This window comes from Otolemur garnettii, unplaced genomic scaffold (assembly GCF_000181295.1).
Source record: "Otolemur garnettii isolate 467f Iridium unplaced genomic scaffold, OtoGar3 scaffold00117, whole genome shotgun sequence".
Lineage (NCBI taxonomy): Eukaryota > Metazoa > Chordata > Mammalia > Primates > Galagidae > Otolemur > Otolemur garnettii.
The window spans coordinates 7,766-26,799 of NW_003852512.1; the positions used below are offsets into that span (position 1 = coordinate 7,766).

Below are 19,034 nucleotides of genomic sequence, written 5' to 3' on the forward strand. Positions count from 1 at the left end.
AAAAAAAAAAAGACAAAAGAAAGAAAGAAAAGAAAAGTAATAAAGGACAAAAGACTATTGAGTCACTTAGAGAACAATTGCTGCACATAATTAGGATTTGGTTAGCAGTTTGGATGAATATAGTTGCTAAATTTTTGATATGTATAGAAGTGTAATAAAGTCATATACCCATTTGATAAAAGTTGACATTTGTGCAGAAATCTGCTTCTCAGTTCAACATCCCACAGTGTCAAAGGAAGAACTAAATTCTCCACTCTCACTATATCATAAAGTATATAAATGATAAGAATAATTACTTAAAGGGAAAACAGTCCTCAAAGTGTTAAGCCTATGAAATTAAGCTATTCAATGGCTTCCCTACTATATGAAAATGGTAGATGCGGATAGAAGAAGAACCAGAGTTAATCATTGACTAATGGGGGAGGTAGACAGAACTGTAATACCGTGTAATGAATGACAAGTCAGGGTACAGTGAGCGTATATACCAGGGGCATTTAATCCAACTCTGTGGGTGTGTGTGGAGTTGAGGGACTGTCAGGGAAGATTTGCTAGGAAAAGTAACTTCCAAATTAAGAGCTGAAATATACAAGCAAGTTTTCAGCCAAGAAACAGGCAGGAGGGGGAGTGGCAGCATCAGCAGAACATGTTACACCCAAGGAACATCAAGTATCTTTCTTTTTTTGAGATAGAGTCTCAGTCTACCCTGGGTAGAGTGTCGTGGCATCATAGCTCACAGCAACCTCCGATTCTGGCTCAAGCAATCCTTTCAATTCAGTTTTTCTATTTTTAGTTGAGATGGGGTGTCACTGTTTTGGTCCAGCTGGTCTTGAACTCGTGAACTCAAGCAATCCACCCACCTCGGCCTCCCTGAGTGCTGGGATTACAGGTGTGAGCCACCGCGCCCTGCCCAAGTATCTTCCTTGGCTAGAAAGAATGGCTCCTTAGTGTAACTCAGAGTCATTCTCAGGAGCAGGAACAGAGAGTGGAGTGGAGCCTCTACCCTGCACCCTCCTCCCTCCACTGAAGGTTTTTTTTTTTTTTTTTTTGCAGTTTTTGGCCAGGGCTGGATTTGAACCTGCCACCTCTGGCATATGGGGCCGGTACCCTACTCCTTTGAGCCACAGGAGCTGCCCCCCTCCACTGAACTTTGATATTGGAGGACTGTATGGGTCAGGTCACAAAGATCTTCCTAAGCAAAGGTGAAGAGTTTGGACTTAATCCTGAGGCCAGTGGGGAGCCAGTAGAAGACTCTTTTCATCTTTTATTTTGAAATAATTATAGTTCTACAGAAACAATACAAAAAGTACAGAGAGGTCTCTTATACCCTTCACTGAGCTTCATCTAATGTGAACATCTCATATAACCATGGTACAATGATCAAACTAAGAAATCAACATTGGCACAATACTCTTAACTAAACTACAGGCTTTATTCAGGTTTCACCAGTGTTTGCACTCATGTCCTTTTACTGTTTCAAGATCCAATCCAGGATCCCACATTGCATTGTGTTGTCTGTCCAGTGAAGGATTTAAAAGAAAGAGATATGATGAAATATGTACTACCAATCTGGGAGAAATACATATATATATTTAATTTTTTGGAGAAATATATTTAGATCTCAGGGAATTAGGAGGGAAAAAGTGAGGCAAGGCAGAAGCTCAAGGGGCAAACTAAGCTAGTCTGGCCCCACCAGCACAGGCGTGAAAGGTACGATGTGGTCTTTGGAGCTAGTGTACTTGACCTATCATGGTACATTAATTCCCTTTCTGAGGTTCTAATATGCTGATTTAGAAACATGGCTTAAATAGAGCATGATTCCCCGGGATCACAGTATTCCTTTGTTCTACTACTTAATTTCGGTATGTACACACCGAAATGAACTGGAAAGAGGATGGGAACTGTAGTGTGGACACCTTTAACTCCAAATGATCAGAACAATTTAACTGTTAAAAACCTAGTAGTTGGAATAGTTCTTTTAAATTTTCTTTCATGTGGTCTGAAGTATCTGCTTTTGTAAAGTGCCATTCCTTATTTTTCTCATCTTTGCAAAATTGAGTAACACTGCATATGACAAATTTCATGGTTAAATCTCTCTAGGTATCATTCCCAACAATATTGCTTAACTTGGGATTCATATACTTCACTCAAGCTTTTACTTGATTGTTTTTCTATATTCTTTTTTTTTTTTTTTTTTTTTTTTTTGAGACAGAGTCTCACACTGTTGCCAGGCTAGAGTGCTGTGGAGTCAGTCTAGCTCACAGCAATCCGAAACTCCTGGGTTTAAGCAATCCTTTTGCCTTAGCCTCTCGAGTAGCTGGGACTACAGGTGTCCACCAGAGTGTCTGGCTAACTTTTCTGTTTTTAATAAAGACAGGTTCTTGCTCTTGCTCAGGCTGGTCTGGAACTCCTGAGGTCAAGGGATCTTCTGCTAGGATTATGAACAGCCCTGAGCCACTGCACCTGGCCTGTTTCTGAAATATCTTTAGTGATATATCTGGAAATAGCTACAGAAAGGATAACTCATAAAGGAGTTTGTTTATTTGTGTTATCCAACACTTTATATTCCCTTTCAATATCATTATGTTTAAGAACTTTATTAGATATCAGAACATCTGTTTTCTAGGCTTGGAGAGGTGGCTCACCCCTGTAATCCTAGCACTCTGGGAAGCCAAGGCGGGTGGATTGCTTGAGCTCAGGAGTTCAAGACCATCTTGAGCAAGAGTGAGACCCCCGTCTCTTTTAAAATAGAAAAATCATGGCTTGGCGCCCATAGCTCAGTAAGTAGAGTGCCGGCCACATACACTGAAGCTGGCAGGTTCGAGCCTGGCCCCAGCCTGCTAAAAAACAATGACAACTATAACCAAAAAACAGCTGGGCATTGTGGTGTGCGCCTGTAGTCCCAGCTACTCTTCTGCGGCAAGAGAATCTCTTAAGCCCAAGAGTTTGAGGTTGCTGTGAGCTGTGACGCCACAGCACTGTACTGAGGGCAACATACCAAGACTGTGTCTCCAAAATAAATAAATAAATAAAAATAGAAAAAACAGATCTGTGCTGGCCTTGGACATAGCTGGAAGTGAGAAGGGAGCCTAGTTGAGGAAAGACAAGGTCATGGCTGAACTTTTCAAAGACACAAGTGGATTTTCTATCTGTCTGGACAATGTTGATAATCTTGAGCACCCGAAAAATGAAAACCTGCCCTTCCTCTGGTTCATGTGTCACTGCAGAAGGAGTACCACAGGGAGGGTTGGCTGTGTCCCCTCTGCCATAAGGTCTCTCAGAAAGTAACATCCGGCTCACTGACTGGCTGGGGAAGCTAGAGTTGAGGGTCAAGACTCTAGAAGAGCAGCTGAGAGATGTGCTACAGATTAAACCCAGAGTGAAGTCCCAGGTTGATATGACCTTGGATGTGGACATAACTCAACAACCATCTCATTTCTGATGACCTAAGGAAGGTTCACTGCAGGAGTTTCCAGCACAGTAGATGTGGTGAATATTTTTGAAGGCTTCCTGAGTGTCCTGTGAGGAATTCAGGAACTGCCTATCCTCCAGATCCTCCTGGGGAAGGGCACAAGCTGTGAGCCCAGGGTCATATCTACAGGAATCCCCTGTGCGCATGATCAGAGACCAAGACTTTTCTGCTTCGTATGAAGATACAGTAAAGAAACTGATCACTTAATAATTATACTGATGAGGGAAACTGACACTTCCGTTATGCTTTATTGTCATGTTCTTTTGGTTGGGACTCTTATTTATATTTTTTCCAATAAATATGTTCAACTTTAAGATACAAAAAACTAAAAAAATAGAAAAAACTAGCAGGTGGGTGGTGGTGCACACCTGTAGTTCCAGCTACTCAGGGAGGCTGAGGCAAGAGGATTGCTGAAGCCCAGGAGTTTGAGGTTGCTGTAAGCTATGATGCCAGGTTACTCTATCCAGGGTGACAGAGTGAGGCTTTGCTAGAAGAACTGCTTTCTAGTCTTAGCTTGATCATCTATTAACTATGCGAGTTCAGACAGGCAAACTAACTTCTCTTTTTGTTTCAGTTATCTCCCATAAAATGTAGAGATCAAGAACCAGCTTGCCTACCTGACATGGTTGTTGGGAAGATCACATTAAATAATGGATGAGAAGAACTTTGCAAACTCTGCAGCTACATTAAAAGAGGAGGTGGGTATGACACATAATTTTATCTCTTGATTGTGTCCTTTCTTGATTTCTTTGTTTTTTTTGAGCCAGAGTTTCACTATGTCCCCCTGGGTAGAGCGCTGTGGCGTCCCACTCATAGCAACCTCAAACTCTTCATTCAGCTTAAGTGATTCTCTTGCCGCAGTCTCCCAAGTAGCCGGGACTCAGGCACCCACTACAATGCCTGGCTTTTTTTTTTGTTGCAGTTGTCGTTGTTTAGCAGGCCCGGGCTAGGTTTAAACCCATCATCCTTGGTGTATGTGGCTGGGGTCATGACCCCTGTACTACGGGCACTGCCTCCTTCCTTGATTTCTAAATGACGTAAAATATGTAAAAATGCATAGGACAGTGTAAGTTATGTATTATTCATTCATTCATCTTTTCATTTATTCTGAATCTAAGTATTGTGCTATTACGAAGTTCCTGGATTTGCACTAAGGCTATGAGGACAAGGAAGAAATGTAACCAGTGCGCAAGATGCTTACTTCCAATAGAGAGAAAGAGACAAGTAAGCAAATGAAATGAATAAAATGTTTTCTGCCCTCCCACCAAAATAGCCCTAATGATACAGGAAGAACCTATATTCCCTTGAGTTTGGGGCATAGCCTACATTAATAAATTAATTTCTTTTCAAATGATTGTCTTGTCTAAGCCTCCAGAGTACCTGGTGCCCGCCACAATGCCCGGCTGTTTTTTCTATTTTAGTAGAGATGGGGTCTAGTACTCCTGAGCTCATGCAGTATAGGTGTAAGCCACTGTGCTCAGCCTGGCTTGGCCCCTTTGTTTTGTTGTTACTTTTATTATTATTATTTTTTGTAGATAGAGTCTTGCTCTGTTGCCTTGGGTGAGTGCCATGGCATCATCATAGCTCACGGCAACATCAAACTCTTGGTTGGGCCCAAGAGCTCCTCTTGGCTCAGTCTCTCAAGTAGCTGAGACTGTACATGCTCACTACAATGCTTGGCTAACTTTTCTATTTTTAGTAGAGACAGAGTCTCACTTTGCTCAGGCTGGTCTGAACTTCTGACTTCAAGTGATCATCCTGCTTTGGCTTGCCAGAGTGCTATGATTATAGGCGTGAGCCACTCTGATAGGCCCAATTGTTACTTTTTTTATAAAACAACCAACCAGGTGGAGTTTAGTCTGGAAATACAAGACTGCTTCAATATTTGAAAATCAATGTAATCCAACATATTAATAGTCTTAAGAAAAAACATAATGGCTCGGCGCCTGTGGCTCAAGAGGCTAAGGCGCCAGCCACATACACCTGAGTTGGTGGGCTCGAATCCAGCCCAGGCCTGCCAAACAATAATGACGGCTGCAACCAAAAAAATAGCTGAGTGTTGTGGTGGGCACCTGTAGTCCCAGCTACTTGGGAGGCAGAGGCAGGAGAATTGCTTGAGCCCAGGAGTTGGAGGTTGCTGTGAGCTGTGATGCCACAACACTCTATCCAGGGTGACAGCCTGAGGCTCTGTCTCAAAAAAGGAAAAAGAAAAAACATCATATCAGTTGATGCAAAAAAAAAATGGTTAAAATTCAATATCTAGCTGAGCATGGTGGCTCATGCCTATAATCCTAGCACTTTGGTAGGCTGATGTGGGAGGAGTTCTTGAGGCCAGGAGTTCAAGACTAGTCTGAGCAAGAGACCCCCTCCAACTTTAGGCTGAGGCAGGAGGATGATTTGAGCTCAGGATTTTTTTTTTTTTTTGAGACAGAGTTTCACTTTGTCACCCTCAGTAGAGTGCCATGGTGTCATAGCTCACAGCAACCTGCAGCTCTTAGGCTTAGCCCATTCTCTTGCCTCAGCCTCCCAAGTAGCTAGGACTACAGGTTCCTGCCACAACACCCAGCTATTTTTTTTAGAGGCAAGGTCTCCCTCTGGCTCAGGCTGGTCTCGAACTCGTGAGCTCAGGCAATCCACCTGCCTCAGCCTCCCAGAGTGCTAGGATTACGGATGTGAGCCACCATGCCAGGCCTTGGGCTCAGGAATTTGAGGTTGCTATGATGACTTCACTCTAGCCAGGGAGAGAGAGCAAGATCCTGTCTCAAAAAAAAAAAAATGTGTCAGCTGGAGCTGGGTGCTTGTAGCTCAGGCAGCTGGGGTGCCAGCCATATACACTGGAGCTGGCAGGTTTGAATCCAGCCTGGGCCAAAAAATAGCTCGGCATTGTGGTAGGTGCCTGTAGTCCCAGCTACTTGGGACACTGAGGCAAGAGAATTGCTTGAGCCCAGGAGCTTGAGGTTGCTGTGAGCTGTGACACTACAGCACTCAACTGAGGGTGACAAAGTGAGACTCTGTATCACACACACAAAAAATGTTCAATATCCAGTCTATTTTTCAGCAAACTTGGAAGAGAAGGGAATTTCCTTAACCTAATAAAGGGCAGCTACAAAAAACCTACAGTTAATAGCTTGCTTAATGCTGACAAACTGAATGCTTCCTCCCTAACATCAGGGGATAAGGCAAGGGAAATCTACCCTCACTTCTACTCAGCTTGGTGTTGGAAATCCTACTCAGTGCAACAAGATAAGAAAAAGAAACAAAAGACATAGGGATTGGAAAAAAAGAAATAAAAATGTCCCTATTTGCATAGGAGAAGGTGTACAGGGCTGGCCAGAGGTGGCAGGCAGGGAGGCTGGTGGTACCTATCCTCACCTGTCTCACAGGCTTTGGCCTTGGGGAAAACTAGCCCTGCCCAGTGGATGACTCACACGAAGCTGCCCAGGAGTTTATGCATCTTGCAGGGGGTGAGAGGGTAGATGATGAACATGGTTTAGATGGGCCAATTAACAAACTCCTAGAGCCCCTGACACACGTGAAATAGGCTGGAATGGGCCACCAGGCTTCTGGAGGGTGATAGTGTTGCTCACATCAGCTGGGTAGCCACCTGCTACTCATTCATGTGGATGGTACACATGGCTGCTTTATCTCTGGGCCCAGCTTGGTGCCTAGAAGGCGACTGAAAGTGGTGATAGTCATATACTGGTTGCTCCAGGAGAGGTGCATCTTCTAGCCTTTGGCAATGCTTTACTTGCTGAGGCTGACAGGTCAATGGAGGGAGCCCCACAGGGAGCCTTCATCAAGGACTTCAGTGGCACAGTTGGAATTTCTGTCTAGGAAGGCTTAGGGGAAGAGTGCTATGGGAGGGGGCCCATGTCCTGGAGGTTGAGGGTGGTGGGGTGGGTAGAGAGATAGGAGGTCATATCCCTGGGGAGCAGTCAGCTCCCTGTAGTCTGCCCATTCATTTGGCAGCCCAGGCCTGGGAGGTGAGGGCACCTTCTGTTTAATGGGTATACTTTTTCATCCCATGGTAGATTAGAAAGTGGAGGTAATGCATTTGTGAGACACAAGATGATTATTCAAACTCTGGTTACTTAGAACCAAGTTCATGCTTTCTAGTCTTCCTTTTCCCAGTCCTCTTCACAAAGGCAGTATCGTTTTAATCATGCTATTCCATCCTCCATTTTTTGGGGGGGGGAACAGAGTGTCACTTTGTAACCCTCAGTAGAGTGCTGTGGCATCATAGCTCACAGCAACCTCAAACTCTTGGGGTCAAGCCATTCCCTTGCCTCAGCTTCCCAAGTAGCTGGGACTATAGGGGCCTGCCACAACATCCGGCTATTTTTAGAGACCAGGTCTTTCTCTTGCTCAGGCTGGTCTGGAACTGTGAGCTCAGGCAATTCACCGGCCTCGACCTCCCGGAGTGCTAGACCCACCGGGTCCATCCTCCAAATCCTTACATGGGCTTCTCTAGTTTTCTTGGTCAAGTTCAATCTTTTCACTCTCACTACTCTCTTATTTCTGATTGTTTGTAAATTTTCTCCCATCTCTCCTACAATTTTTCATGTAGAGTTTAGTCCAAGAGTTAACTAGCTACGTTTCTACATGCCTCAGTTAACCGCCCCTTGCTGTCTTTTGTTCTGTCTTGAATCGCTGCCTGCCAATCACCAGAAGAGTAAAACCTCTTGCAGACAGGAAACTTGGGCAGATAGGCACTTGGCAAGGCGCACACGTCTCAGTATAAACAAATGACCTCTTGTTCTCCAAAGCTCTTGAGGCACAAGAGGGAAAATAATAAGCTCTTATACTATCTTTCTCTTATGATACCGACAATTTTCTCTTGGTCCAAATGCAAGCACTTTACATTACCAGACACCAAAAATTGCAGACGGTAAGGGCCGGAAGAATTTCTTACAGAGGTAAAAAAATAAGATCGTTGGCGCTAAGAGAAAGACTTTCCTTCAATAGCCTAGAGCACACCCCTCTATCCCTCCTTTTTCTTTAGTTTTTCCTCTTCATTCCTTCTTCCTTAGACCATGTCCAATGTAAGTATAATGCTGATACAGGACAGGCCGCTCCCCAGCCAGCTGGGTGGAGCTGAGGGGCAGACCTGCTGCCTCCACCTCGGTGGTGTTGGTGGGGTGGCAGCCAGCAGAGGAACCAGAGGGCTGGAGAGTAGGCAAGGGGGAGCCCCCACTGGAGGCTCCAGTAGGCAGAGGGGCCAGACAACTGCTGGGGAGACACCAGCGCCTTAGTGTCTCCTTCCACTTGCACTTATGGCTGAACAGGGAACCCCCATTTCCTATGCCTAGGTCAATTTCTTTTTTCTTTTCTTTTTTGAGACGGTCTCAAGCTGTCGCCCTGGGTAGAGTGCCGTGCATCACAGTTCACAGCAACATCCAACTCTTGGGCTTAAACGATTCTCTTGCCTCAGCCTCCCAAGTAGCTGGGACTACAGGCGCCTGCCACAACACTGGCTATTTTTGACTGTAGTTGTCATTGTTGGTTGGCAGGCCTGGGCTGGATTCGAACCTGCGGGTGTATGTGGCTGGCAGTCTAGCTGCTGAGCTACCGCGCCTAGGTCAATTTCATGTAAGTTTCCTAGGCCCCAATTCCTGGGAATTGCGACGCTATATACCCCTATACAAAAGAGCCCAGAAAGAGAGCGTCCCCCCTCCCCACCTGAGATCCCTCTGCCAGGAGCTTTGGTGTTTTTGTATTCTTTTCTGTCTCACCACTGATCCGTGGTCCATGGATTCAAATAATCGAGAAGACAAAATTCCGGTATCAATGCGAGCCACATACTATGAAATTTTAAATTTCCAAGCAGTCACAGTTCAAAAAAACAGCAAGCAGGTGAAATTAGTTTTAGGAATGTTTTATTTGATGCAAAAGACCATAAATATTATCATTTCAACTTCATCAACACAATTAGATATACTTTACATTTTCGTCTTTGAAACCCTCTGTGCATTTTACACCTATAGGACCTCCAATTCGGACCAGGCACACTTCGAGTGCCTACCAACTTCCTGGACCGCATGCTCCTAGCATGCCGCCCCCCCTAAGCCCTTAGGCAGAAATGAAGAAGACTGGGGCAGCAACACTACTAGTTTGAGACCAAAAAGCAATCTTGGGAGGTGGCGAGCCCCTGCGACGTTGGGACCTCTCAGCCTGTCCTCCGTTCCCTCGGCCTCTCCCAGGCCCCTTTACTCCCCACACTCGCGCGGGGACCCAGCGAGGATGCACCGAGGCCGGAGCGTGAGGTTCCGTCAGAACCGCGCGCCGGTAGCGCGGGAGGGGCGGGGCGGCTGCGGGGGGAGGGCGAGGAGGGCGCCGCCGGGACCCGCACTCACGCAGGCGCACTCCGTGTGCTAATAAACGGCGCCCTAGCAACCGGGTTCCAAGCCGGTGCCCCTGACTAACTGATCTTCCCGTGAATTCTACTCCCACCAGCGGGTCTGAGCTCTTCCCTGTTTACAGCCCTTCCCTGTCATTTCTGTTTCTCCCTTCCAGGGGTTGTGATTTCTTTCATGGTATGTGTCCCTGAGCCCCTGAACCGCCTCCTACAATGAGTACTCGTGGTTTCCGCGCGGAAACCACCCTCTGGCGCCCATGGCACACCCTGTCAGGACTGAGGTGGCTGCTGGGGCTGGGGCTGGTCCTGGGGTTTCAGTTGTCTACTTGCACGGCTTTCTACCTCCCTGGGTTGGCCCCGGTCAACTTTTGCGAGGAGGTCGAAGAGATCGGATTCTGTCAGGTGAGGACCAGAGGGGAAGTCTTCGGGTAGGGGAATTGGGCACACTGGAGCCAACCAGGGTCGCGAGCAGGTCGAGTAGGACCCGGAATGACAATGCTCTCTCTGTGGTTATGTCTCAAGGTCTCCCAGCCTCTGAACCTCCCACTTAGGGGATTCAGGTTTCTTTCCTCAACCTCTGGGTTTCTACAACTCCGGCTCAGCGTCTCCTCCTTCCTCCCAGCCCCGCCCCTTCCCTTTTTTATAGCTTCTCTCCGCCTCTTTTTCTTAAGCTCTGCCCCCATGTTGTTCCCTCCCCTAATTGGTTCCTTACCCCGCCCCTTTTCTGTTGTGTCAATCCTCTCGGCTTCGCGCTCTCATCTTGGTTCGGCTCATTCCCTCTCCTCAGCTCCTCACCTCGTCCCTTTGTAGTCGTCTGACTCCCTTTTGGCTCTTACCTCTTCTCTTAAGGTCCATCCCTCCTCTTGCCTCCTCTCCCTCACTTCCTTCTCCGCTCTTTACCCCGCCCCTTTCTGTTCTGCCACCTCCTTCTAGGCTCCTCTCCCAACTCCACCCCTCCTTGACCCTCGCTTCCTCTTCTCAGCTGGTTGTGGTCCCTTCCCCTCAATTTTCCCGTCAGCTCCTCCCTCTCCCCCTCTCTTTTGGCCGTTCCTCTGCAGCCTCAACGCCACCCTTCGCCCTTTCTCTCTCAGCATTTCCAGTGCTCCTCCCCCCGCCCCAGTCTCCCTTTCTGGACTCAACTCATTGTGGTATTTCTTAGACATATCTTCACCATGCTTCTGTCATGTTTCACTCTTAGGGTCTTATACTTCTGCCCATTTCTATCTTCTTCTTCTTTTAACCCATTTATTTCTTGTTAATCCTCTTTGAAACTCCTGGGTCCTCCCTCTGCAAACGCCAAGATAATATTGTTTACCTCTAGAGACGCGTGAGAATAAAATGAGACAATGTATGACAAGCACTTATTAATAGCACTTGGCATATAGAAAGCTTTCAGTAAGTGGTGACTATTATGGTCATCAGTTTTCTTTAGGCAGAGATTTCTGGCACAATTCCTCTTCGATGTGCCCCCCCCATCCCCCAATAATTTTTTGCTTCTCTTCTTTAGTACCATTGGCTTATTTTAATTGTAAGCTGACTCAAAAAGGTTTGTTTGTTTGCTTGCTTGGCGAGAAATCAATTGAAAAGGTATTAATAAAAAAGGCTTGGTGGGGTATAGTGGCTCATACCTGTAATCCTAGCACTGTGGGAGGCCAGGCTGGTAGATTGGTTGAGTTTAGGAGTTCCAAACCAGCCTGAGGAATAGCCAGACCCCATTTCTACCAAAAAAGAAAAAATAGAAAGATTAGCTGGGTGTGGTGTAGTCGCAGCTACTCAGGAGGCTAAAGCAGGAGGATTACTTGAGCCCAAGAGTCTGAGGTTGATTGAGCCTTGATGATGCCACTGCACTCTAACCCACTCAATAGAGTGAGACCCTGTCTCAAAAACAAAACAAAACAAAAAGGAAAAACAAATACCTGAGAAGACAATCCACAGAGTGGGAGAAAATGTTTGCAAATCACGTATCTGGTAAGGATCTAGTATGCAGAATACATACAAAACTCTTACAACTTAACAATATAAGCAAAACCATTCCAATTTTATTTTATTTTTAGACAAGAGTCTCACTTTGCACCCTTGGTAGAGTGCTATGGCGTCATAGCTCACAGCAACCTCAAACTCTTGGGCTTAAGTGATCCTCTTGCCTCAGTAGCTGGGACTACAGGCACCTGCCACAACGCCTGGCTATTTTTTTTTTTTTTTGAGACAGAGCCTCAAGCTGTCACCCTGGGTAGAGTGCTGTGGCATCACAGCTCACAGCAACCTCCAACTCCTGGGCTCAAGTGAGTCTCCTGCCTTAGCCTCCCAAGTAGCTGGGACCACAGCTGCCCGGCACAACACTCGGCTATTTTTTGGTTGCAGCCATCATTGTTTCGGTGGGCCGGGCTGGATTTGAACGCGCCACCTTAGGTGTATGTGGCTGGCGCCTTAGCCACTTGAGCCACAGGCGCCGAGCCACACCTGGCTATTTTTAAGAGATGGGGTCTCTCTCTGGCTGAGGCTAGTCTAGAACCTGTGAGCTCAGGCAATGCACCTGCCTCAGCCTCCCAAGTGCTGGGATTACAGATGTGAGCCACTGTGCCCTGCCAGCCATTCCAATTTAAAAATAGGAAAGAGTGGGGCGGTGCCTGTAGCTCAAAGGAGTAGGGCGCTGGCCCCATATACCAGAGGTGGTGGGTTCAAACCCAGCCTTGGCCAAAAACTGGAAAAAAAAACAGTAAAGAGTAAAGTGGATTTTAGCATGAGTCTTATGAAAATGTTTCAAATAATTTGAGAAAACCACTTAATACAGGCAGATTTAATTTTCTTTTTTTTTTCTTTTTTTTTTTTTTTATAGAGACAGAGTCTTACTTTATCATCCTTGGTAGAGTGCTGTAGTGTCACAGCTCACAGCAACCTCCAACTCCTGGGCTTAGGCGATTCTCTTGCCTCAACCTCCCAAGTAGCTAGGACTATAGGCACCTGCCACAATGCCAGCTACTTTTTTGTTGTAGTTTGGCCGGGGCTGGGTTCGAGCCCACCACCCTCAGTATATGTGGCCGGTGCCCTACCCACTGAGCCATAGGTGCTACCCAGCTTTAATTTTCTTAAGTTCTCTCTTTTTTTTTTTAAGAGAGAGTCTCACTCTGTCACCCTCAGTAGAGAGCTGTGGCATCACAGCTCAAAGCAACCTCCAACTCTTGGGCTTAAGTGATTCTCTTGTGTCAGCCACCTGAGGAACTGGGAGTACCGGCACCCACCACAACACCCCACTATTTTTTTGTTGCAGTTGCCACTGCTGTTTTAGCTGGCCAGGGCCAGGTTCGAACCCGTCATCCTCCTTATATGGGGCCAGGGCCCTACCCTCTGAGCCACAGGTGCCGCTCAAATTTTCTTAAGTTCTTAATCTCAGTTACATGGACTACAGGAAAGCTCTTGAAACTGAACAGATAATTTGATGAATATGTGTGTTTTTTTTGGAGACTAGCCACAGCTTTCATCATATTCTCAGAAAGTTCTATAATTTAAAAAAGGTTAAGAATGGCCGAGGTATCTGAAAAATTTATGTATTCAGAGAACCCAATGATGCTAGATAAATGAAATGTTATGAATTTATAGTTAAATTGTATTAAAAATGTATAATAGTACTGAATTACAAATTTATAACTAAGTTATAATTTAGTTATAAATTTATAACTATACTAAATTACAGATTTATAACTGTATAGTTATAAATTGATGGTGGCAATAGCCCAATTACCTCTCACTTACTTCATTATGTATTTTGCAAGTGCTACCTTATTTTACTTTGTGTTATTAATTAATGCTCTTTTTCCTTCTCATAGTCCTCAGTAGCACTCTTTGTAAATAGATTGGACTCAGTGGAATCTGTTCTACCTTATGAATATGATACGTAAGTATGGCATGTTATAATTGTATTAAAATGTGCCTTACATTTTTGAAGATAATAAATGAAAGCCCTAGGTATATTAAGAAATGTGGCAGTAATTTGGTAATAAAGGTAACAAGAAAAATTGATTAGAACAGAGAGGTTTCATTGTGAGACAAAGCCTTAAAAAATTAGGAATGTGTTATACTTCATTTTTCTTTCTAAGAGAAGCAAATTATGAATTTTCTACACTTTGGACTTTTTTTTTTTTGAGACAAGAGTCTCACTATGCCACCCTTCGTAGAATGCCATGGCATCATAGCTCATAGCAACCTGAAACTCTTGGGCTCAAAAGATTCTCTTGCCTCAGCCTCCCAAGTAGCTGGGACTACAGGTGCCCACCACAATGCCTGGCTATTTTTGTTGTTATTGTTGTTATTGTTGTAGTTGTCATTGTTGTTTAGCAGGCCCAGGCTGGATTCAAACCCGCCAGCCCTGGTGTATGTGGCAGGTGCCCTAACCACTGAGGTACGGGTGCCAAGCCATACACATTGGACTTTTAAAAAAGTATCTTTGAGGGAGGCGAGAGGAGGGAGGATATTTGGGGGGACCTCACCTAATGTGCATGATGCAATGGTACAGTTCAAAACTATTAAGAAAAGAGTATAATTGTGGTGGATGTGTTAATCGGTTCAAAGTAAACATTTCACATTGTATATCAAATCCGTACACTCAACCCCATAGATGCATTACTGCCACATAGTTATGAATTAATAAAAACAAAAAAATATTTAAAAAGTACCTTTGCAGAGTTGTTGCTTATTTTAAAAATATGGAATAGCTGGATGCAGTGGCTAACACCTGTATTCCTAGAACTTTAGGAGGTCAAGGCACAAGCATTACTTGAGGCCAAAAATTTGAGACCAACTTGGGTGATATAGCAAGACCCCATCTCTACAAAAAATAAGAAAACTTAGCTGAGTGTAGTGGTGAGCACCTGTAGTCTCAGCTGCTTGGGAGGCTGAGGCAGAAGGCTAGCTTGAGCCTAGGAGTTTGAGACTGTAGTGAGCCACGATGGTACCATTGCACTTCAGCCTGGATGACAGAGCTAGATCCTGTCTTAAAAAAAAAAAAAAGCATAGAATAGATAAGGTTTATACTAAAGTTTTTTTTTTTATACTAAGGTTTTTCATGGATGAAGGTGCTTAGTTAATAATGAGGACTTATCATATGATAATGATTGAGTATGATCAGTCATATGAGAATAAGAGTAAATGATGTACATTTTAGAAAAAATGATTGTAGTTCCCTTTGGGGTTACTTTATTTCCTCTCATTAAGAAGAAATGAAATCAAGTCTGATTTTCATTAGTATACCAGGTATATGTATAGGGTGTTAGTATGGGTAATTAAAATGTTATACAATGGCTTGGCGCCCATAGTCAGTGTTTAGGGCACCGGCCACATATGCTGAGTGGGCCCGGGCCTGCTAAATAACAATGACAACTGCAACAACAACAACAACAAAAATAGTCAGGGGTTATGGCAGGTGCCTGTAGTCCCAGCTACTTGGGAGGCTGAGGCAAGAGAATGGCTTAAGCCCAAGAGTTTGAGGTTGCTATGGGCTATGATGCTAGGGCACTCTACCAAGGGTGACATAGACTCTGTCTTCAAAAAAAAAAAAATGTTATATAAGACTGGCTGGCACAGTGGCTCACATGTATAATCCTAGCTCTCTAGAAGCGGGTGGATTGCTTGAGCTCAGGAGTTCAAGACTAGCCTGAGCAAGAGTGTCTCTACTAAAAATCAAAAACTAGCTAGGCATTGTGGCCAACTCCTATAGGCTGGGACAAGAGGATTGCCTGAGCCCAGGAGCTTGAGGTTGCTGTGAACTATGATGCCATGGCACTCTACCCAGGGCCACAGAGTGGGACTCTGTCTCAAAAAAAAAATTATGTAAGACTACCATTTATTTTATCTTTTACTTTAGCCATTTTATATTCAAATTTACTAAAAGGTAGTCATTATTCTTTTTACCTAGTAAGCTTTTGATTTGTGAGTGTGTGGGGATGTGTTTGGGGAAGACTGTTCTGTAAGTTTTCCTTTGATCAGAACCAATAATTACAGTTTCTAAATCTCTCAAGTTAGAATTACACAGGTTTTAAAGTTTACCTATTTTTATGTAATTTGAAGTTTGACTTGGAAAACACTGTTTTTTTTTTTTTTTTAGAGATTGTGATTACCTATATTTAAAAAGTTAAAAGTAGTAACATAGGCATTTTAAGTATGAATTCATAATTTGTAGAGGTTAAATAATCTAAAGAGCAATCTATAAAGAGTTCTATAGATCTTGGGTGATGCCTGTGACTTAAAGGAGTAGAGCGCCATCCCCATATGCTGGAGGCGGTGGGTTCAAACCCAGCCCCAGCCAAAAACCACAAAAAAAAAATAGTTCTATAGATTGTAATTATGTACTCCTGGGTCATCTTTTTAAAAGCAATGCCATTCTCTGGGAAGCCAAGGCAGATGGATTGCTTAAGCTCACGAGTTTGAGACCGGCCTGAGCAAAAGACCTCATCTCCACTAAAATAGAAAAACTGAGGCAAGAGGATAACTTGAGCCTAAGAGTTGGAAGTTTCTGTGAGCTATGACGCTATGGTACTCTACCCAGGACAATAGTTTGAGACTGTCAGTGCCTGTGGATCAGTGGGTAGGGCACTGGCCCCATATACCGATGATGGCAGGTTCACACCTGGCCCTGGCCAAATGGCAACAAAAAATAGCTGGGCATTGTGGCAGGCACCTATAGTCCCAGCTACTCAGGAGGCTGAGGCAAGAGAATTGCCTAAGCCCAGGAGTTGGAGGTTGCTGTGAGCTGTGATGCCACTGAACTCTACTGAGGGTGACAAAGTGAGACTTGGTCTCAAAAAAAAAAAAAAAAGCAATGCCATTAACAGTGGAGAGGCTAGATGAATTACAAAGACTTTTGTTTACTTATGTTTTTATTGTACTTGAACTTCTCTTCTTTTAGCTTTGACTTCTGCCACGACTCTGGAAAGAAAAGACCTTCTGAAAACTTTGACAAGTACTATTCGGAGAACGAATAACATCATCTCCTTATAAGGTTATTCAACTGAGATTAAATTTAGGATATTATTAAATCTTATTTTAAAATGAATCTTCTCAAAACTGACTACTTCAAATTATGGCAGTCTTTGTTTTATGAGAAGGTAGGCTGGGTGCGGTGACTTACTTCTGTAATCCTAGCACTATGGGAGGCCCAGGTGGGTGGATCACTTGAGCTCACAAGTTCTAGACCAGCCTGAGTAAGAGCAAGACCTTCATCTCCAAAAATAGCTAGGTATTGTGGTGGGCCCTAGCTACTTGGGAGGCTGAGGCAAGAGGATCACTTGAGCCCAAGAGTTTGAGGTAGTTGTGAGTGATGACCCCATAGCACTCTACAGAGGACAACAAAGTGAGACTGTTTCAAAGAAAAAAAAGTTAACTGGGTCATGGTGTGTGCTTGGAGTCCCAACTACTCAGGAGACTGATGCAGGAGGATTTGATGATACCTCTTCAATCTACCTGAATGACAATCTACCTGGACTATCCAAGGGAAAAAAATATTAGGAGGTAGAAAAAAGGAAAAGCAGGTAGAATCTGGTATTGCCAGAAGAATGCAATTAAAATATGTTCTTTATGCTAGCCGCAATTTGTTGGTGCCACACAAAGGTTTTGCCTTTGAAGTTTTATTTATTTTATTGATTTTTTTTGAGATAGAGTCTCACTTTGTCACCTTTGGTAGGGTGCCATGGCATCATAGCTCAGAGCAACCTCAAACTCTTGGACTCAAGTGATCCTCTTATCTCAGCCTGGCTATTTTTAGAGAAGAAGTCTCACTCTTGCTCAGGCTGGTCTCCAACTCTTGAGCTTAAGCAGTCTGCCCATCTTGGCCTCCCAAGTGCTAGGATTACAGGGGTGAGCCCCCGTGCCTGGCTCAAGTTTTATTTTTGGCTTAAAAGAAAAAAAGTTAATTTATTGTTCTTTGTATATTTTGGGTAGGGTGATATAAGCAGATGCAATTGGAGCCTCTGTGTCTATCAATATTGCCTTAATTAGATTGATAAGGAGAAAGAGTAAAGATGTTTTAATAAGCAGTTGTAATTATGAAGTCATTCACTTTTTTCTTTTTTCCAACTTTATTGAAATATAATTGAAGTGCAATAAACTGCATACATTTCAAGTGTATAATTTGATCAGTTTTAATATATGTAAACATTTGTGAAATCATAGGACATTAGCTATTTTTTTTTTTTTTTGGGACAGAGCCTCAAGCTGTCCACCTGGGTAGAGTGCTATAGCATCACAGCTCACAGTAACCTCCAACTCCTGGGCTCAAGCGAGTCTCCTGCCTTTGCCTCCCAAGTAGCTGGGACCACAGGCGCCTACCACAATGGCCCGGTTGTTTTTTGGTTGTAGCCATCATTGTTGTTTGGTGGGCCCAGGCTGGATTCGAACCCACTACCTTAGGAGTATGTGGCTGGTGCCTTAGCCACTTGAGCCACAGGTGCCGAGCCAGGACATTAGCTTTTTAAAAACACTATTTAGTTTGAAATAATTTTAGGCTGGGCATGGTGGCTCATGCTTGTAATCCCAGCACTTGGGAGGCCGAGGCAGGTAGATTGCCTGAGGTCACAGGTTGGAGACCAGCCTGCGTAAGAGAGAGACCCAGTCTCTAAAAATAGCCAGGCATTGTGACAGGCACCTATAGTCCCAGCTACTTCAGAAGCTGAGGCAAGAGAATTGCTTAAGCCCAGTAGTTTGAGGTTGCTGTGAGCTGTGATCCCACAGCACTCTACCAAGGGTGACAAATGAGACTCTGTCTCAAAAAAAGAAAATGATTTTAGGTTCCCAGGAAGTTGCAAAGAAAATGAATGAGGTTTCATGTACCCTTCACCCAGGTCCTCCCAGTGGTAACATCTTGCACAACGATAGTGCAATATCAATCCCAGAAAACTGACAGTGGTACAACGTACAGAGCTTATTCAGATTTTTCTAGTTTTACATGGAATTGTGTGTGTTGAGGGAGGAGGGCAGGAAATTCTTAGCAATTTTATCATCTGTGTAGATTCATGTATCTAATACCACAATCAAGGTAACCAAGGTATAGGATAGTTTTTTTTTTAATTTTTATTTATTTATTTATTTATTTTTTTGAGACAGAGCCTCAAGCTGTCACCCTGGATAGAGTGCTGTGGCATCACACCTCACAGCAACCTCCAACTCCTGGGCTCAAGTGAGTCTCCTGCCTCAGCCTCCCAAGTAGCTGGGCCCACAGGCGCC

At 44.3% G+C, this 19,034-nt stretch overlaps 1 protein-coding gene across 1 annotated transcript in view; it reads left to right on the top strand.

Moving 5' to 3' along the window:
• The first annotated feature begins 10,037 nt into the window (after positions 1–10,037).
• LOC100945497 (transmembrane 9 superfamily member 2-like) overlaps positions 10,038–19,034 on the top strand; it is an 85,199-nt gene continuing 76,202 nt past the window's right edge. The window contains 4 exon segments of the mRNA XM_012809920.1: positions 10,038–10,226; positions 13,649–13,716; positions 16,723–16,769; positions 16,772–16,815. Coding sequence (XP_012665374.1) covers positions 10,038–10,226; positions 13,649–13,716; positions 16,723–16,769; positions 16,772–16,815 — 348 coding nt within the window.